The following is a 22,374-nucleotide window of genomic DNA, read 5'->3' on the forward strand; positions in this document are numbered from 1 at the left end:
TTACAAAAGCAGTCGATATCTTCAAATTGATGATAACATCTACGAATGTTATTATTACTTGGAGGATCACAACTGAACTTCAGCTGGAACGCACATTGCACAGTAACTACAGATTCGTCCTTTGCAAACTGCGAAACACAAAACGCTTTCTGTTCACTAGTCACCATCTTTGCTACTACCACTGTCTAGCGGACTGCGGCGGAAACATTGCGCGCTGCACATGCACACTGGTGCCAAACACAACTGTCTGAGTTGCTCTTTCATTTGACATATCATTTATAACTGTAAGTTTAATGTAATAAATATTAAAAAGCGATAAAACCATGATATTCAATTATAAACACACTGTATTTTAACCTGAGAATGTAGTGAGTAGTTACTGGTAAACACCTACTTACTACATCTTAATATGTAAATCATAGTTTAAATCAAACCTTTATCCAATTACTTTGCCATAGTGCTTGTGCTTCAAAGTGTCTAGCTTTTTCTATTCATGCCTCTAAGACCCCAACTATAAAGCTACACCCATGAAAACAATGATACTGACCATCGTAACTGTGTTAACATTATCATAATTGCTGCTGTAATAGCAACAATACCTAATAATAATAATTTATTGTCATTGTTACTACACTTGTTTGCCTCTCAACCTCAAGTAATTTTCCAAAGCAATACTATTTGCAACCTTAGGACAACATAAAAAGGTGTTAAATTTTCATATGTGACTTTAATGTTTCTTGCTGGTTCTGTGAGTAAGAAGAGGACCCAAATCCAAAAGCAAAGAGTTTGATCAAGTTGGACTTGAGATTTTTTTCAATCACCTCTCACTTGTTTCAACTCTGCAATGATTTGTGAATATGAAAAACACCAAGCTGCATCATGGTTCAGCAAGCATCTTCATCTTTACATAATTACTATAACCTATATCCACTTCAATCTGTTTACTGCAGTCATTCACTACACTTTTTATAGGATTCTTACATGCCATACTTCCCTCCATTACCACATGGCTGTTTCATGGTGCCTCAGCATATGTCCTGTCAACTGATCTTTTCTTTAACTAACGTTTTACCATAATTTCTTCTCTCCCCAATTTGATTCAATACCTCTTTACCAATTATCTGATACATCCATCTAATCTTTACCATTCTACAGTAACATCACCTTTCCAAAAGACTCTATTCTGTTCTTGTCTGCATTGTTTACCAGTCATGTTCCAGTTTCCAATAAGGCAATACATTTAACTATTTCTATTTCGCAAAAAAGTTTCAGTTGCTATTATCGGTATGTATTTTATACTTTCTTTACTTCTGTCGATGTCGGTTACTCTGTTGCCCAAGTAGAACTACTCGTCTACTGTTTTAGCCCCTTATTTCCTACTCTAATTCCACCAGCAGTAATTTATTTAATTCAGGTACATTTCATTATCCTTATTTTACTTTTGCTGATGTTCGTCTAATAATTTATTTTGGAGACATTAATCATTCCACTCAAATTCTCTTCGAAGTCCTTAGCTGTCTCTGACAGATTACAATGTCATTGGCAAACCTCAAAGCTTTTATTTTTTTCTCCCTGAACTCTTAATTTCCTTTCCAAATTTCTCTTTGGTTTCCTTTACTATGTGCTCAATTTACAGAATGAGTAACATCAGGGATAGGCTACAACCCTACCTCATTCCCTTATCAACCACTGGTCACCTCTCATGTTCTTTGACTCTTGTAACTGCATTCTGTTTTCTGTTCAAGTTGATATAATCTTTCATCCCTATACTTTACTCCTGCTACTTTTAGAATTACAAAGTATGTATGCCGGTCAAGATTGTCAAAAGCTTACTCTACACCTAAAAATGCTACAAATGAAGGTTTACCTTTCTTCAACCTATCTTCTAAGATAAGTCGTAGTGTTAGTATTTCTTCAAGGGTTCCTACATTAAACAGTCGATTCCCCTATAAATGACTAGGCAAGTCAGTCAAATGAAGACAACAGGGTCATATCTACTGAAGTGCTGTGGTGTATAAACCAATATTCAACCTGAGAACAGTTTGACTTATGTGATTATCGATGCATTCTGATCTGTCCGCAAACTGAATTCCACACACGGATTTCTGCTGCTACCTTTATGAACAATTTAGTGAATTGATACTTTTGAGCATCATATCAACTATGTATGCAGATTATTTAATGGTGTGGGGAAATGGAGAAGGATAGCCACAAGGAAGAAGTGGAACAGTATTGTTTGAAATTTATTGCAAATAACTGTGAAATGACACTGATAGCATGGAATAAGTTGAGAGCAACAGCGGATATACGTATTAAAGGGCAAGTGCTAAAGAGAGTGAAAAATCTTCAAGTACAATATGTGATCAAAAATATCCGGACAATATGTGATCAAAAATATCCGGACAACTGGCTGAAAATGACTTATACGTTCATGGCATCCTCCATCGGCAATGCTGGAATTCAATATGGTGTTGGCCCACCCTAAGCCTTGATTTCAGCTTCCACTCTCGCTGGCATATGTTCAATCAGGTGCTGGGAGGTTTCTTGGGGAATGGCAGACCATTCTTCATGGAGCGCTGCACTGAGGAGAGGTATCGATGTCGGTGGTGAGGCCTGGCACAATGTCGGCATTCCAAAACATCCCAAAGGTGTTCTACAGGATTCAGGTCAGGACTCTGTGCAGGCCAGTCCATTACAGGGATGTTATTGTCATGTAACCACTGTGCATTATGAATAGGTGCTCGATCGTGTTGAAAGATGCAATCGCCCTCCCCAAATTGCTCTTCAACAGTGGGAAGCAAGAAGGTTCTTATGACATCAATGTAGGCCTGTGCTGTGATAGTGACTAGCAAAACAAGGGGTGCAAGCCCTCTCCATGAAAAACACGACCATACCATAACATTACCGCCTCCGAATTTTACTGTTGGCAGTACACACGGTGGCAGATGACATTCACTGCACATTCGCCATACCCACACTCTGCCATCGGATCGCCGCATTGTGTACTGTGATTTGTCACTCCACACAACATTTTTCCACTGTTCAATCGTCCAATGTTTAAGCTCCTTACACCAAGCAAGGCGTCATTTGGCATTCACCGGCATGATGTGTGGGTTATGAGCTGCCGCTTGACCATGAAATCCAAGTTTTCTCACCTCCCGCCTAACTGTCATAGTATTTGCAGTGGATCTTGATGCAGTTTGGAATTCCTGTGTGATGGTCTGGATAAATGTCTGCCTGTTACACATTACGACCCTCTTCAACTGTCAGCGGTCTATCTCAGTCAACAGACAAGGCCTGCTTGTACGCTTTTCTGCTATACGTGTCCCTTCACGTTTCCACTTCACTATCCCTTTAGAAACAGTGAACCTAGGGATGTTTATGAGTGTGGAAATCTCGCGTACAGATGTATGACGCAAGTGACACCCAATCACCTGACCATGTTCGAAGTCCGTGCATTCCGCGGAGTGCCTCATTCTGCTCTCTCACAATGTCTAATTACTACAGAGGTCCCTGATATGGAGTACCTGGCAGTAGGTGGCAGCACAATGCACCTAATACGAAAAACTTATGTTTTGAGGGTGTCCGGATATTTTTGATCACATAGTGTATTTGGGAACATAATGGAAGATAGTGGGGTGCATGATACAGAGATTAATGAAAGGAAAAAACAAACATGGATTTCTGCATGCTGTAAGGAGGATGGTATGGAGCTAGGATGTGCTACCAAAAAGCAAGCTAATGTTACACCAAGTACATTATCCTCCATTATTCATGTATGCATTAGAAATGCAGTTAATGAAGAACAGAATGCATAGGATACAGGCTTGCTAGACAAAATTTCAAAGAAAAATGTTAGACTTACAGGAGTGGACAGAGTAAGGAATTAGATAAGAGTTATACTGTAAGAGAAGCCCATGCAAGAGGCCATAGAAGAAACAAAATTCAAGTAGTACGAGTATGTTGAAAGAATTAGGGTTGGCAAGATACAAAGAAGGTCTCATAAAATGATAACAGGAGGCAAGAGACCTAGACAAAGTCCGAGAGATTGATCACTGCAGTGAAGGAATGGGTGAATAAGAGAGGAGAAGACTGCACAGTGTGTAGAGGGAAACATAGTTTAAAGACAGGAAAAGAAGGACTGGTAGAGGCTGGAACTATACAGGAAGAAGAAGTAGATGATTATGATGTGCACCTTAGAAGTCCAAGATAAAATTGCGAGAAATACATTTTATCACAATCTAAATTAAAAAAATAATAAAAAAATAAAAAAAATAGAGCAGCAGTAGAAGCAGTGTGTAGAGCTTAATTTTTTTTTTTTTTTTATATATATATACGTAATTTGTCCTGGCGAATTTCTTTTATTCAACATAATAGTTTTTAACTCCGAATTTTTATCTTGTGTAGTGAAAATAATTACATACTTCTTGTCCGATTCAAAAGTGTTTTCCTTGCAAAGATTAAAGATGACTTAAAATACAATAAAAATAAGCCAAAAGGGTTGATAACTAACAGCAGGAAGAAGCTGCAATTTTCTCTCTTATGCTAAAGAAAGGGTCTCCTAGTTCCAGCAACTTTATGGCTTTCTGTGGTTTGCATCTGTTGCCACTTAGTGAGCAGACTTTTCTGTGTCCCTGTTATAATCTTTTTCAGTTTACTGATCATTTTAATTTATGAAAATATTTTTACTGTTACAAGCAATGTAAAATGTGGGATTGCTGTGTACAAATGCGAGATGAGTTGGTGACTCTTCGCTCACAGCTTCAGGCTGTGTTGGTTACCGTCACACAGCCTGAGGCTGCTGCCAAGGGGCATGTGGGGGGTCGGATCCAGGGACGCATGGGACGCTGAACACGTCCCATGTGTACCCCGATCGGCCCACTGCTGTGGCTGCCCCAGGTGCTGCCTGCATTGAGGCTGACCTCTCACCTGCGGTTGAGTGGGAGATCATTATCATTCCAAAGTCTGGCAGGCAGTGAAAGACTTTCCGAGGGGCCGATAGTACGGCCTCCCCGGTTCATTTGACGAACAGGTTTCAGGTTTTATCTGTGGCTGATGAAGTCTCTAAGCCAGAAGCAGTCGTCCACCCTGTTCCAGAGGAAGCTTCTCAACCTGCAAGGTCTGGGCATTCACAGAGGGTGGGTTTGCTGGTAGTTGGGGAGCCCCAATGTTAGGCACATAATGGGGCCCCTTAGGAACATGGCTGCCAAGGAGGGAAAGGAAGACTGTGTGCACTCCGTGGGGTGGGGCAGGGGGGAGGGGGGGGGGGGGGAGATAATTCTGGATGAGGAGAGGGTGCTTCCGGATGCCATGAAGAATACAGGGTGCAACCAACTGCAGGTTGTGGCTCATGTTGGTACCAAAGACAAGTATTACTTTGGATCAGAGGAGATTCTCTCTGGTTTCGGGCGGCTAGCAGAAATGGTAAAGACTGTCAGCCATGCTTGTGAGATTAAGGCGGAGCTCACCATCTGAAGCATCATCAATAAAACCGACTGTGGTGCTTTAGTGCAGAGCCAAGTGAAGTGTCTGAATCAGAGGGTGATGGGTTTTCGGGTTCCGCTTAACTGGTCAGGAGTCGCCTACACACAGGAAAAGGCTACATGGGTAGTGGGGGCTGTGTGGAAGGGACTGGGCGGTTTTTAACGTTAGAGATTCTCAGGGAACCACACAAAGGGTGTCCGTCTAAAAGGGGGCAGGTAAAACATAGTAAGGTAGTTGTAGAAACGATCGGTATTGTAGTTGTAAATTGTCTTAGCTGTACTGGGAAAGAACCAGAGCTCCAAGCCCTAATACAGCACTGAAGCTCAAACAGTTATAGGTACAGAAAGCTGGCTAAAGTCGGAAATAAGTTTGGACGACATTTTTTCAAATGATCTAACAGAGTTCAGAAAGGATAAATTAAATACATTTGGCAGTGGAATATTTATTGCTGTCAGAAGTAGTTTACCTTGCAGTGAAATTGAAGCCGATAATTCCTGTGAAATAGTATGGGTAGAGGTTATACCTGACAATCGAACTAAACTAGTAATTGGATTGTTTTACTGACCCCCCACCTCTGAAGATATAGTTGCTGAACAGTTCAAATAAAACTTGAGTCTCATTTCAAATAGGTACCCCATTCATACAATTATAGTTGGTGGCGACTTCAATCTACCCTCAGTAGGCTGGAAAAATTATACGTTTAAAGCCAGCAGCAAGCGTAAAATGTGATCCGAAATTGTAATGAATGCTTTCACAGAAAATTATTTTGAACAATTAGTTCACAAGCCCACTAGAAGCATAAATGGTTGTGAAAGCATTCTTGACCTCTTAGCAACAAATAATCCCGGACAAATAGGGAGTATTGTGACTAATACAGGGGTTAGCAACCACAAGGCAGCTGCTGCTAGGTTGAGTACCATAACACCTACAACTATCAAAAATAAATGCAAAGTACATCTACTATTTAAAAAAGCTGATAAATATGCTCTTAACACCTTTTTAAGAGAGAGCCTTCACTCCTCCTGATCTGATCATGTAAGTGTAGAAAAGATGTGGAATGATTTCAAAGAGATAGTATCAATGGCAATTGAGAGATATATACCACATAAATTAATAAGTGATGGTACTGGTACCCCATGGCACACAAAATGGGGGTCAGAGCGCTGTTGCAGAAGCAATGAAAAAAGCATGCCAAATTTAAAAGAACACAAAATCCCCAAGATTGGCAAAGTTTTGCAGAATTTCAAAACATAGCGTGTACTTCAATGTGAGAAGGATTTAATAGATGGAAAGTCATTGAGTAAAACAGAAGTAATATCCGGTGTTCCCCAAGGAAGTGTTATAGGCCCTCCATTGTTCCTAATCTATATTAATGACATAGGAGACAATCTGAGTAGCCGTCTTAGATTGTTTGCAGATGATGCTGTCGTTTACCACCTTGTAAAGTCATCGGACGACCAAAACAAATTGCAAAATGATTTAGATAAGATATCTGCATGGCATGAAAAAAAGTGTGAAGTTATTCACAAGAGTACTAAAAGAAATTCGCTAAATTTCGATTACGCGATAAGTCACACAAATCTGAAGGCTGTAAATTCAACTAAATACTTAGTGATAACAATTACAGATAACCTAAATTGGAACGATCACATAGATAATGTTGTGTGTAGAGCAAACCAAAGACTGCAAAACACTGGCAGAACACTTAGAACATGCAACAGTTCTACTAAAGAGACTGCTTACACCACACTTGTCCGCCCTATTCTGGAGTATTGCTGTGCAGTGAGGAATCTGCATCATTTGGGACTGACAGACGACACTGAAAAAATTCAAAGAAGGGCAGCTCGTTTTGTATTATCACAAAATAGGGGAGATAGTGCATACAGACATGATATGTGGCAATTATTAAAACAAATGTATTTTCCATTGCGATCGGCTCTTCTCATGAAATTTCAATCACCAGTTTTCTCTTTTGATTGCCATTCGATTGGCGCCCACCTACATTGGGAGAAATGATCATCACAATAAAATAAGAGAAATCAGGACTCAGAACAGAAAAATTTAAGTGCTCGTTTTTCCTGCGCGCTGTTTGAGAGTGAAACAGTAGAGAGACAGCTTAAAGGTGGTTCACTGAACCCTCTGCCAGGCACTTTATTGTGAACAGCAGAGTAATCACATAGATGTAGATGGGAATAACAACAACATGAACTCATGTTGTTTCTACTGTTACACAAGTAAATCCATAAATCATTGCCAATTGGACATTTATGCATAAAACTCCATCATCCAAAATAGCCTGTACGCAACCTATTTAAATATGGATTACATTAAAATGCCCGTGAATTGTCTTTTATTCATATCATAATGATACACTGCGCAAAATAAATTAAATTTAACAAAGAAATACAACGAAGTGCAAGTATATGTTGTGCAAAAAGACACCTTACTATTATGTGACACAAATATTTTAATGAACTGAGCATGATGATTCACATCAACTTTCTTCAAGAATCAGAGGATGGGTGATAATTATGATTATGATGTTGGTATTGGGGCACTCGATGGCAGCGTCACCAGTTCCCTTGCTGAACATGGCTGTAAGTTTTATGTAAAGTCTCTCCTAGTAAATAATGTTACAATGATGACATACCAGCAAAATAGATTAGGAGCTTTTTTGAGAATCTCTGACAATGTAAATGCTTGAGAAGGTATGAGGAGGGTGCCAATCAGCCCCCCCCCCCCCCCCCAACAATAACCATCACCAAAGACCAATGCTAACAGTGTCCAACTCAATGCTGTCTCAAGAAAACATTATATGGATGAGTGAGTCAAAAATAAGTGAAATGTTAATTTTTAATTTTTTGAAATCTGAAATATTAAACAGATTAAAGCAAAGATATGAGAGTCCAGCTGATTGTTAAATATAAAGAAACAGGAAAGATCCAATAACATCGATTTTGAAATCTGCACCCATGAGCTATGGAAGGAACATCGCCACTTCCTCAAAAAGTTTAAAATCCTTGCTACACATGTACACAAGCCATAACATAATGGATTTACATTCACTCTAAAAGTAATGTTCTATTAAATACAGTAAGCTGCTTTATTTTGAATGAGTTTTTATAGACGTGGGGGTTAGAAACCAGTTTCTGATTCAAAATATTAGCCACAAGTTCTTGCCTCACAGAATTAAGTTGCTCATACACAAGAATCATCACACTCTAATGATGAAATATCACAGTAAGTGCAATTTACCTTTCTCCCTGGTGAGCTGAAGGAAATCCTTTTCCACATCACAAATTTCATCTAGTTTTTCTAGCAAAGGTGATAGTTTATCGCTCAAGTTATCTATTTTGTCCTGAGTTACTGCCAGACGACTCTCTGCCTCTTGTAAATCCTTCTTTTTTGAAACAGTCTCATCTTTTATCTCTTGTTGTGATTTCAGAAGTTTCTCATCGGTGCTGATTTCTGCTTGTGATTCACAGTCACATAAAAAAGCAATACATAATAAATAAATTTGATTTTCACAGAGCAAATTGCTTACAAATTAGTTGAATTTCAGCTTCACAATCCCTACAAAACCACATGAATGGAACTAAAGAATATTTCTACAGTCAACTTTGACAAAATAACTGTTTGAATTTATCATGAATGTTTTCATCAGATGGTACTGATGTCTGACGCATAGGCACACTTCACATCAAAGAGACTTTATCGTTCAAGCACTGCTCTCTTTTTAGTTTGTGTACACGCTGTCAGACAAACAACCAAACATGTACCCAAACACATCCATCCGAGGTACCCATGGGTTGGCGTGTTAGAGCACGTGCGTGGTTGTGTGTGAGAGAGCAACAAAAACCCTGAAGAATTTTAGCTACATATATTAATTTGACAGAATACTTAGCTCAAATGACAACTGACTGACCTGTATTTACTGCTTTCCTAAGATCTCTGATGTGTTCCAAACATTTATTAAGTTTTGTTGCATCGAATATGGAATCAAACTTCTCCTTGAGTTTCTTTCCCTCATCCATTGGCCTACAAAGACAAAAAAATTTTTTTTAAACTTTCCTCATAATGCAGTACCTCAGAGATGTATCAACAGTCTAGATATATACTGACCAGTTAGAATCTTCTTGATGGCAAAATATAACATTGCTCAGAACAGCTTTTGATACACCGAAAACATGAGACATTTCTAAATTTACATCAATGCACCGTCCACCAACCTGTACAACCTGTGAAGAAAAGGATATGGTTGACACGAAATATGATAAAGTAAGAAGAGTCTCAGTAATGTTGAAAATATAAACAGTGCATCAAGCAGAGTGAAAAGAACACATATTTCTCTCTTTTTCTTACCTGAGACTATACTTGCAAAGACATTAAATGGAAAGTTTCAAAATGTCAACATCTGGCATCTGGCACTTCAGATTCCCATGAAAAGTACATTTATGACAGACAGCCAGGACTACAAAAACACAGATTGTTGCATTTTTTGGTATTCATTGAGAGTAAGGCAAATTGTCCTGTGCTTGCAACACAGATGGCACTGGCATCAATGAAATATTGTTTTTGTTATGCTGTCACATGTCTCACAATCAATTATCATCTGAACTGTAGAGTAATTTTTTGAAAAAGTTGTTTTGTGTGAATTTCATTTGACTGGATAAACTGGAATAATATCCCAACGTAAAGTTCTTTTTTTTTTTTTGTTTGGTTTATCACCAATGAAAATTCTTGTAGAGTGGCAAACATTTATTACCAACCTGTTAATCAGTTTTAAACAGTTGAGAACTGGGAGACTGAATTCACATGTAGCTGTACGTAATTTTTAAGATGACCCACACGAAGGATGCTCCATACAATATTGGATGATCTACAATAAAAGGTGTATGAACTAGTTCTCATAGGCATAATGTTGGAAAGAGATTGTACCTGACTGATCAGTCACAACAAAACATTTTCCATGACAAAATCACGTTTTTTTAAAATCGAAGGGATGTGTTAACTCTCTGATGAAATTCACATTTTCATCATTTGGTTCGCAGATGACTAAAGCTGTTAATGCAGAACACCATACAGATTGTATTGCAAAACCATATAATGTATAATCATGGCAAGAAGCGAAATGAACAAAAACTTTCTTTAGGCTTCACTTTGTTAGATCAGTTACAACCTTTTATATGTACACTTTTTACAGTATTCAATAAACACGACCTACTGAAGATGATACAGAGGTGCCGAAACGTTTTGATAAAAAGATAAAACAGTGTTTTTGTGTAAAAGCAGAACCTACAACTTACCTGTAAGATCTACTCTCTTAATTAGTTAGATTTTTGCTTGACAACTTACAGTAAAACAGGGAACTGTCAAAAACTAGAACTAAGAGGAAATATAAAGCAAATGTGGCTGGGTGGTCAAAGAATAATACATATGTTCTCAAACACTGCCAGAATTATGCGCGTCATACACAGCCCCCCCCCCCCCCCCCCACACACACACACACACTAGAGTGGAGCTCCAGGGATGTGCGGCTATTTGCGTCATACCTGTTGACTTGCCCTCATGTAAGTTACTGGCTTCTTCAGCACTTCTTGTGGGCTTGTTCGCTGAGCCAAGTCAAGAGTGACATACCTGTGGGCAGACCAGTAGCATTATCCGGTTGGCTCAAGGTCGCTGAGGTAGTACCCAAGGTATCTTGTGTGGATATGTCTGGAGTTAGCAAATATGCAGGTTTCATCCATTCTCATGACATCATCAATGGCTTGTTGTTATACATTATCTGCACCATATGTTACTCATGCTTTAGCACCTGGAAAGGTACAAAGTACAGTGGTTGCAACAGCAAGCATACTGCATCTGTTTGCAACAACACATGTGAGCATGTTTTAAGGTCTTTATGGATGAACTCTCTCCAATTTTCATGACAGGACACAGCTTAGCTACTTCGAGCTTGCCTTGTTGCAGCATGTATGGTAGCTCTGTATCCATTTGTGTGGGTGCTGCTAAAAAAAATTCCAAAGGCAGGCACATTCCATAAACAATCTCTGCAGAAGATGCCCCAATGTCCAGCTTAAAGGCTGTGCAAAGTCCCAGCAACACTAGTGGTACTACAGCTGTTGAGCTGTTCTTGTGGCACTTAAGTGCAGCTTTCAACGTTCTATGCCAATGCTCTACTATCTCGTTGCTTGCAGGATGGTAGCTGATTGTATAGTGATGCTGGAACCCACTCAATCTACATAGTTCTAGGAGCGTATCAATTCAAATTGTCAGCCAGTGTTCACAACCTCAGCCATTCTACTGCAAATGCCATCATTAAACTGATGACTGAGAAATAGGTATGGCCTTGTATTAAGAGTATGTACAGCGTGTCTGTCTACAGTGAAAAGTTTGCAGACATTATTCAAGTTCGTGGGAGAATTTCCTGCATCAACAAGTTCTTTCTCTCACATTCACATAGACCTCATGGGCCTGCTTTCACCATCAGAGGGATATCTTTATATGTTTACAGCCACAGATAGATATAAATGCAGGATGGAGGCAATACCAGTCTGTGATGTACCAGTGAAAGTGACATCAAAGGCCTTCCTAAAAACACTGTCAAAAACGTTCTTTGTAGCACTCCAGGAACAAATGGTCTAGGTGAGGATCTAGACATGTCACACCAAACAACATCCTTTGTGCCTAGTAACTGCACTTGTTTGAGCTGAAGAGTTGTCGAATCACTGTGCACAAACTGTTGTAGCTGCTCACCTGTAACTTGTGCTGCCGTTAAGATGGCCATAATTTACTGTGAATGAGATTGTGCTGATTCTAGGGAAAAATCTACCACTATATATTCCTCCTCCTAGTGTATCTTACATCTGTAGTGAACTGCCCAATAAATTCTAGCTGTAAGAATGCCCAGGGCGAACAATTTTATTTGAATTGCTAAAAGCGAAAGTGATGGCTTATGGTCTGTGTAGATTGTAAATGGTTTAGCCCCAATACAAGGGCAGAAGTGTTATATAGCTTCATTAATGGCTATGGGTGACTGGAATTCGGTAGTAGGAAAAGGGAGAGAAGGAAACATAGTAGGTGAATATGGATTGGGGGGGAAGAAATGAAAGAGGACGCCGCCAGTTTTGCACAGAGCACAACTTAATCATAGTTAACACTTGGTTCAAGAATCATAAAAGAAGGTTGTATACATGGAAGAAACCTGGAGATACTGACAGATTTCAGATAGATTATATAATGGTAAGACAGAGATTTAGGAACCAGGTTTTAAATTTTAAGACATTTACAGGGGCAGATGTGGACTCTGACCACAATCTATTGGTTATTAACTGTAGATTAAAACTGAAGAAACTGAAAGAAGGTGGGAATTTAAGGAGATGGGACCTGGATAAACTGACTAAACCAGAAGTTGTACAGAGTTTCAGGGAGAGCATAAGGGAACAATTGTCACGAATGGGGGAAAGAAATACAGTAGAAGAAGAATGGGTAGCTCTGAGGGACGAAGTAGTGAAGGCAGAAGAGGATAAAGTAGGTAAAAAGACGAGGGCTAGTAGAAATCCTTGGATAACAGAAGAAATACTGAACTTAATTGATGAAAGGAGAAAATATAAAAATGCAGTAAATGAAGCAGGCAAAAAGGAATACAAACGTCTCAAAAATGAGAGCGACAGGAAGTGCAAAATGGCTAAGCAGGGATGGCTAGAGGACAAATGTAAGGATGTAGAGGCTTATCTCACCAGGGGTAAGATAGATACTGCCTACAGGAAAATTAAAGTGACCTTTGGAGAAAAGAGAACCACTTGTATGAATATCAAGAGCTCAGATGGAAACCCAGTTCTAAGCAAAGACAGGAAAGCAGAAAGGTGGAAGGAGTATATAGAGGGTCTATACAAGGGCGATATACTTGAGGAGAATATTATGGAAATGGAAGAGGATGTAAATGAAGATGAAAGGGGAGATACGATACTGCGTGAAGAGTTTGACAGAGCACTGAAATACCCGAGTCAAAACAAGGCCCCGGGAGTAGACAACATTCCATTAGAACTACTGACGGCCTTGGGAGAGCCAGTCCTGACAAAACTCTACCATCTGGTGAGCAAGATATATGAGACAGGCAAAATACCCTCAGACTTCAAGAAGAATATAATAATTCCAATCCCAAAGAAAGCAGATGCTGACAGATGGGAAAATTACCGAACTATCAGTTTAATAAGTCACAGCTGCAAAATACTAACGCAAATTCTTTACAGACGAATGGAAAAACTGGTAGAAGCCGACCTCGGGAAGACGAGTTTGGATTCCATAGAAATATTGGTACACGTGAGGCAATACTGACCCTTAGAAGAGAGATTAAGGAAAGGCAAACCTACATTTCTAGCATTTGTAGACTTAGAGAAAGCTTTTGAAAATGTGGACTGGAATGCTCTCTTTCAAATTCTGAAGGTGGCAGGGGTAAAATACAGGGAGCGAAAGGCTATTTACAATTTGTACAGAAACCAGATGGCAGTTATAAGAGTCGAGGGACACGAAAGGGAAGCAGTGGTTGGGAAGGGAGTGACAGGGTTGTAGCGTTTCCCCGATGTTATTCAATCTGTATATTGAGCAAGCAGTGAAGGAAACAAAAGAAAAATTCGGAGTAGGTATTAAAATCCATGGAGAAGAAATAAAAACTTTGAGGTTCACCGATGACATTTTAATTCTGTCGGAGACAGCAAAGGACTTGGAAGAGCAGTTGAACTGAATGGATAATGTCTTGAAAGGAGGATATAAGATGAACATCAACAAAAGCAAAACAAGGATAATGGAATGTAGTCGAATAAGTCAGGTGATGCTGAGGGAATTAGATTAGGAAATGATACACTTAAAGTGTTAAAGGAGTTTTGCTATTTGGGGAGCAAAATAACTGATGATGGTCGAAGTAGAGAGGATATAAAATGTAGACTGGCAATGGCAAGGAAAGCATTTCTGAAGAAGAGAAATTTGTTAACATCGAGTATAGATTTAAGTGTCAGGAAGTCGTTTCTGAAAGTATTTGTATGGAGTGTAGCCATGTATGGAAGTGAAACATGGACGATAAATAGTTTGGACAAGAAGAGAATAGAAGCTTTTGAAATGTGGTGCTACAGAAGAATGCTGAAGATTAGATGGGTATAACACATAACAAATGAGGTGGTATTGAATAGAATTGGGGATAAGAAGAGTTTGTGACATAACTTGACTAGAAGAAGGGATCAGTTGGTAAGACATGTTCTGAGGCATCAAGGGATCATCAATTTAGTATTGGAGGGGAGCGTGGAGGGTAAAAATCGTAGAGGGAGACCAAGAGATGAATACACTAAGCACATTCAGAAAGATGTAGGTTGCAGTAGTTACTGGGAGATGAAGAAGCTTGCACAGGATAGAGTAGCATGGAGAGCTACATCAAACTAGTCTCAGGACTGAAGACAACAACAACAACAACAACAACGGCCAGCAGCTCAACAGTACGCACTCCTATTTGTTTGACCCTTTGTCAGCTTCCAGGAGAAAAACCCCCAAAGGTTTTTAATCATTCTCAATATATTGATGGAGAGCTGTCCTGACAGTCTATTGGTTGGCATCCATCACTATCATTAATGGTGCATTATGGATTGGACGGAGTACGAGGGTTACTTTTGCAAACTACCCTGTAACTTTTCACAGGCTTCCTGCATCATGGGTATGTGGCAGGACTTGCCTGCGAGTAGCGTTATTACCTGCCAGTGCGTATGCCACGGTCACATGCATCTCTGCTGCTCCTGGTAGATGATGTCAGTAACAGGTGACAAATATTTTTATTTGCTGTTAATACTGGCAGCTGACAGAGTATGACTGAGAAAAGTCACCTGTTTTTGAGGTAGAACAGATTTTGCCCGATTTATTATCAAGCTATATTTATGTATTCTGTCAAACAGTGCCGCAAGATGCCCTGCACATAATTTTGCTGTCTCTGAAAATATCAAAATATCATCTTGGTAGGCGAAGAAGAAATCTGAACCCCTCAGTACTTTGTTTGTAAACCTCTCCCATGACTGAGCTGCAGTCTTTGAACCAAATGGCATGTCTAGATACCTGAGGAGACCGAAAGCCATAATTACAGCCATCTTGGGAATATCTTCATTTGCGATCGGAATCTAGTTATAATTTTCCTTGCAGTCCACCATGCTAAAAATTGTAGCTCTGACTAAAACATTCATGAAATCCCTTAGGTAAGGTACGGGAAAACATTGGGGATTCTTCATGCATTTAGAATCTCACAGGGCCTCCTGGTACAGACTTTCTTGTCAAGTAAGTATAACGGTAATGCCCATTGGCTGTCACACCTTCATATGATGCCCGCATGTACATCTCTTCAAATTCTTTCTCTGCTGCCAAGAAATGGTTAGGTGCTAGTCTCCTTGGCTATCGAGAGATTGGTGACCATTGTCATCTTAATGTGATCCACCTTGATTTGCAATACTTTCTGTACCTGGCCAAAAACTTCTTGTTTAGCTTCTGGACTAACTGAACTATTGGCTGAGGTGACAGGATTGTTAGCACTTCTGCCAGAGAACCGGTTACCACTTCACTGTCCAATATGATTTGTAACATATTTAGCTTTATTTCCAGTCCTTCGTGTTATATGAAGTCTGCACCTAATATCTGTTCACTGACATCTGCCTGTATGAAACTCCCCTTGGGTTGGGGGTGGGTATGGGGTTCAACGAAATACGAGTGGAACAGGAAGGTACAGAAAATCACATCTCAAAATATGTGAGGGTGACAAGGACGTGTAATCAGTTTGGAGGTATAAGGATCATTACATTGTCAGGAAGAATGTGGGACACAAGATGCAGCACTAACGACCATGCAGTCATGTAGCCAACTTGTAGTTGTGGACAGGTTTACATCGGTACCACAAAGAGAAATGTGAACACGCGTCTTGTTGAACATAAGAGGAATTGCCGCCTGGGTCACACGAATAAATCGGCCGTAGCGGAACATGTTTACCAGGAAGGTGATCATGAAATAAAATTCAGCGAGACGAGTGTCATATCAAAAACCTCGCATTATTATGCACACTTGTATAGAGGGGCTATCGAGATTGATAAACATCGTAATAATTTTAACAGGAAAGACGAAGGTGCTAAACTGGATAAAATTTGGATGTCAGCGTTGCACCGCAAGCGTGACGATCGATTACTTTCAATCGAGAATGTTGGCATCACCAGAGATAATCTCATAGCCGACGCCACGTGATTGACTGTGGCGCCCTCTATACTGCTTATATAATCAGCGCTTCCTCGAGTTTCATCGCAGTTGGCCGCTTTACCTCCGAGGATGTCTCCCGCAGTCGGAGACGAAACGTCAGGAGAGAGTTTTATACTTCGACCACGGCCTATCAGCCCGGACGTTTTAAGTGATGACATCATTTCAGTTGTTATTCTGTTTGATGTTGACCTCATTTTGTTGTGATGCTGTAATACAAGTAATTAAATGCAATCTGGGAATCATCAGTCATCAATCAACTATATGCATGCAGTTTGCAAAAAACGAAACAAAAATCACAGTGAGGAAAAGCTCTCACAAATAGGGTTGTCAAATCCGAAAATAGAGAAGCCAGACTCGGTATTATACTTGGCCAGACATTTCGACCTAAAAGTTGGACTGTCCATTTTACAATAATACGAAATGGATGGTTGCTATTCACCACACAGCAGAGATGCTGAGTTGCAGACAGGCACAACAAAAACACTGTCAGAAAATGAGCTTTGGGTAGGAGCGAATACAGCAGGGTGGGGCAGACTGGCATTGGCTGATTGGCACATTCTGCAGTACTTTCTTTGCCTTGCTTGTTCTGCATGTAGTGTGTCTGTGACAGTGTGTTAGACTCATTCAGCCTCCAGATAAAAACATAGGACACAGGCATAAAAACAGTGTTGGTCCGTATATCTATGTATCCTTATTTCTCCTTACACTTATTCTTTGCACTTCTGTCATTACCTCGGAACAAGCCTTAGTTGTGTGTTCTCTACTTCATCGCTAAAAAGACCAACAAAATCTGTGCATGCGGAACTTCTATATATTTTGCCAGACACAAGCGTAAAAAGCCATACATGTCTGGCTGAAGCCGACACCTGACAGTGCTGCACAGAAAAATAACTTAAAATTGTTAACTATTGAACAATGCAGATTATCATGACAAACGAGGTGTTAGACTGTAGCAAAGCACAACAGGTGTCATCACTGAACGGCATATATTTATACATACTTTATTTATTACCTTATTATGTATTTTTAGTTATACAAATGTGTCAGAGCATTATAGTCTTCACAATCACACAACAAATGAATACAATATTACATTTTTCATATCTGTCCATATGTAACCGCGCTACATTTGACCAGATTGTTAATTATTTTGTTTCATTTACATAAGAGTACATTCGGCAATTATTTAAAGCACTTGTAACTTAAAAATGGCATATTGTTCATAAGTTTTGATACCATCACTAGACTGAACATGAAAAGACTCAGCAATTGAGATGTCATGCTTACTATTTCATATGTTTTAACATTTATTTCTTTGTTATTTGTTGTAAGTGTGTATGTGTAAGATCCATGTTTTAATTATGTATTTCTTCACTTTTATACATAGAAAATATAATGTACATTATTAAATTACATTACATTAATACTTGATCCGTAGAACACAAGTACAACATTTCTTAGTGATGTAGAACATGTCAGTTTAATGTAAGTTTTCTTTATGCAATAAAAATTCATTTATTAACTAGAAGAAGATGTTATTTAGAAGTTCTTTTAATTTGTTTTTAAATGCTGATTGGCTATCTGTCAGACTTTTAATACTATTTGGTAAATGATGAAAGATTTTTGTGGCAGCATAAAATTCACCCCTTTCTGTGCCGAGGTCAGATTTAATCCAGAATAGTGAAGATCATCCTTTCTTCTAGTGTTGTAGTTATGCACTTTGCTATTATTTTTGAGCTGGGATGGATTATTAATATGACCTTGAGTGGGCTCCAGCTACTATTTTGATTACACATTTTTGCGCAATGAATGCTTTTTCTCTTAGTGATGAATTGCTCTGAAATATGAAGCCATATGAAAGCAGTGAGTGAAAATAGACACAGTAGGTTAATGTACCAATATTTTTACCATTCAAATTCGCAATAACCTTAATAGCATAGGTAGCTGAAAGTAAACATTTCAGTAGATCATCAATATGTTTCTTCCAATTCTACTTCTCATCAATGCACACACCCACAGATTTGAATATTTTGCCTTAGCAACAGACTTCTGTTCAAAGTCTATATTTATCAATGGTGTTATGCTATTTTCTGTACAGAACTGTATATACTGCATTTTCTCAAAATTTAATGAGAGAACCACTTAACCATTTACAGAGAACCACTTAATAATTTTGTGAAAGAATTTATTTATATTTCCTCAGCTAATTCTTGCTTGTTGAGTGTGATTACTAGATTTGTATCATCAGCAAAAAGAATTAGCTTTGCATCTTTGTGAATACAGAGTGGCAAGTCATTAATACATATCAAGAACAATAAGGACCCAGGTTGAACCTTGTGGGATCCCAAGCTTAATACCTACCCCGTTTAAGCAATCTGCTGATTTTTGCACATTATGTGAACACTTTTTTCAACCTTCTCTACTCTTCTAGTTAAATATGAATTTAACCATTTGTGCACTGTCCCATTAACACCACGACACTTAAGCTTGTCTAGAAGAGCTTCATGATTCACATAGTCCAACGCCCTTGAGAGATTACAAAAAATCCCAATGGTCGATATACGGTCATTCAAAGCACTTAATATTTGATTGGTGAAAGTGCATAAAGATTTTCTGTAGAAAAGCCTTCTGAAAACCAAACTGACTTCATGTTAGTACTTCATTTTTACAAATATGTGTAGCTAATCTTGAATACGTTAGTTTTTCAAGAATTTTGGTTAAAGCTGTCAGAATTGAGATTGGGCGGTAGTTGTTAGCATCAAACCTATCCTCTTTTTTATGCAATGGCTTAACAACAGCATATTTCAGCCTATCTGGAAAAATGCCCTATTTCAGTGAGCTAAAACAAATGTGACTGAGAATCCTAATTATCTGTTGGGAACAAGCTTTTAGAACTCTGTTGGGAATGCCTTCAATTCCATACAAGCTTTTATTTTGAGCGAATTTATTATTTTTGTAATTTCTGTAGGAGAGGTGGATTAAATTTCAATTTTATCAAATTGCATAGGTATTGCCCCTTTCCTAGACGACCTTGCATTTTTTAATGAACAGCTGGATCCTATTTTCTCTACAACACTTAAAAATTACTATTTAAAATATTTTCTACTTCTTACTTTTTGTTAACAAACTTTTCACTGGATTTAACAGAAATACAGTCTTCCTAGCCTCTTGGTTGCCCTGTTTCATTTTTAACAATATTCCAAATTATTTTAATTTTAATTTTACTATCAGAGGTGCTAATCTCGACATATTACACATACTTCTGGACTTTTTAATAACTTTTATTAACACACTGAAGTAGTTTTTATAATGTTTGACTGTTTCTGGATCATTCTCCTTCTGCCTATAAGATACATTTACCTTTTCTGTTTACGACATATTTTTATCCCTTCAGTAAGCTGCAGCTTTTTAAATGGTTTCTTACAATTATGTTTCACTGTTTTCTCAGGGAAACTTTTTCAAACGTACTCACAAAGTCATCATGAAATAGGTTAAATTTTAAGGTTCCCTGTGCACCTCATACCAGTCTAACTGTCACATGCTTTCCCTAAAATTTTCAATTTTTAAATCGTTAATTGAATGCACTACTTTGGAGGACTGTTTTGCATTACTGTATGGCGCTATGTCACATACTGAAACTAACTGACTATCATGATCAGAATGACCATTTTTAACAAGAAAAGTTTTTATTGCATTACATTTATCTTGGTCAATAGAAACATTAGCTACCAAAGTGGACAGATAAAAAAATCTACTTGCCATGCAGTGGCAGGACAACATACATGTAAAGGTATTAAAGTTGGCAAGCTTTCAGTGCTACTGCCTCCGTAAGCTCGCAAACTTTAACAGTTTTATATGTGCGTACTCCTGCTGCCACTTGGTAAGTAGATTTTTTTGTCTACCCTATTACAAAATATTTTCAAAAATTGATGATTTTCTTTTATATGTAGAATATTGTATTTGAAGAAAAAGAGCTTGTATTTCAGTGATATGTCAAATCTTTAACTTCATAATTATTCAAATGGTGGTCCATTTTCCGTATTTTTAAATAAGTTGTGCGTTTTGGTGGGGGAACACAAGATCTCACTGGCGTGAGTGGACAGTCACTCGGCCATTCTGGATCTGGATCATGCCTAAGGCCGGAATTACACTATCAAATTTCTTTGTCAAATATCTTTGTCAAAGATATTTGATGGCCTAATAGGGAACTTTGTCAAATGTCATCCAATATTTGATCAAATCTAGGGCCTCGCTGTAGATTTGACTGTTTCACTTGTCTTCTGTTCACTGCTATGTGACATGTTACCACATGGAGCGCTAGCATCACTGAATTCTGTCGTCTGTAGTGTTTTTATAAACATTGCCGGTAAATACAATTGGTGTGTGCCGACAACTACAAAATTAATAAAGATGTATGAAGCTGATGAGGCGCTTTACAACGTGAGGCTCGCTGAATACAAAAATAGATTACGAAGATTGGAGACCTAACGTGACCTAACCTAAACTAACCCTCTCCTGTAGCAAGGAATCTGAGTGTTACAGTGAGCCTGTCTTCTGCAGATGGAACAGTTCTTAAGTCAATATTGTGCTTTGTTATATGAGGATACACTTCATTGAACACATACAGAAATGTATGCTCATCCATTCTTAAGAAATTGATGTACGACTAGACGTCCTCCACTATAAGCTCATGTAACAAGTTTTGTTGAATGCTTTTATTGTGTTGTCGTAAAACCCACGGCTTCACCCAGGTGTGTGTCCTTTTTTTCCCCCCGCTTCTCTTCCGCATGTCACACAGTGCAATTGTGGTACATGCAACTGCTCCGGTTAATAACAAGTTGTTGTTAGCCATCTTGAACTTTGACGAAAAATATGATGACAGTGTAATACCCCTTCTAGCGCTACGTCAAAGATCTTTGCCAAATATATTTGACAGAATATTTGATCACATCTTTGATCAAATCTTTGACAAAGAAATTTGATAGTGTAATACCAGCCTAAGTCATCCTTCAGGAGTCACCAGTGGGGTACATCAGTCTGCAGGTAACGTCTGCAGGTAATGCACTGGGGAGCTGATAGTGCTGTAAAGTGTTAGTTTTTGAGTGGAAAATGGCTGCATGAATTTTCTAAAATTTGGTTGTGCTTAGAAAAATTCTGATGCAAGTGGGGTTTTGATTCTGAGCGTTAGCAGAAATTTTAACAGTTCGTGATCATCATAAAATTTGCATAATACAACTCTGATGTTATATGCTTCTTGTTTTGAAATTAATACTAAATAGATTACGCAAATCTGCTCATATTTTTGCAAACTTTCATTTGTTGATTTCCATTATGGACTATATTTAATAACGAGTTGTAAATTTTTTGTATGTGGTTCAAAATTACGGGATTCTGGGTGGTGTTTTTTTTTTTTTTTTTTTTAATCTGGGGAATATGATACTATTCTAGTTATGCATCACACAAGTTTTATTGCAACTGAATATTTTTATTAGTTTATTTCTTGTTAAACTCAATTATTGTAGGACCACCATGCCTACATTTTTCTTTTAAATGACCATCTGAATAACTTTAATGTTTGGTCACAATATATCTTGTGGTGTGGTCTACATCCATTTATCA

At 38.5% G+C, this 22,374-nt stretch overlaps 1 protein-coding gene across 2 annotated transcripts in view; it reads right to left on the reverse strand.

Moving 5' to 3' along the window:
• Positions 1-22,374, reverse strand: part of LOC124544662 (DNA repair protein RAD50) — a 251,508-nt gene that overhangs the window by 188,299 nt on the left and 40,835 nt on the right. For both annotated transcript variants that reach the window (XM_047123280.1, XM_047123281.1), the window contains 3 exons: positions 9,607-9,722; positions 9,410-9,522; positions 8,740-8,952 (listed from right to left, as the gene is read on the reverse strand). In XM_047123280.1, the coding sequence (XP_046979236.1) occupies positions 8,740-8,952; positions 9,410-9,522; positions 9,607-9,722 (442 nt within the window). The remainder of the gene's footprint in view (positions 1-8,739; positions 8,953-9,409; positions 9,523-9,606; positions 9,723-22,374) is intronic.

Source organism: Schistocerca americana, chromosome 8 (assembly GCF_021461395.2).
Source record: "Schistocerca americana isolate TAMUIC-IGC-003095 chromosome 8, iqSchAmer2.1, whole genome shotgun sequence".
NCBI classification, from domain to species: Eukaryota; Metazoa; Arthropoda; class Insecta; order Orthoptera; family Acrididae; genus Schistocerca; species Schistocerca americana.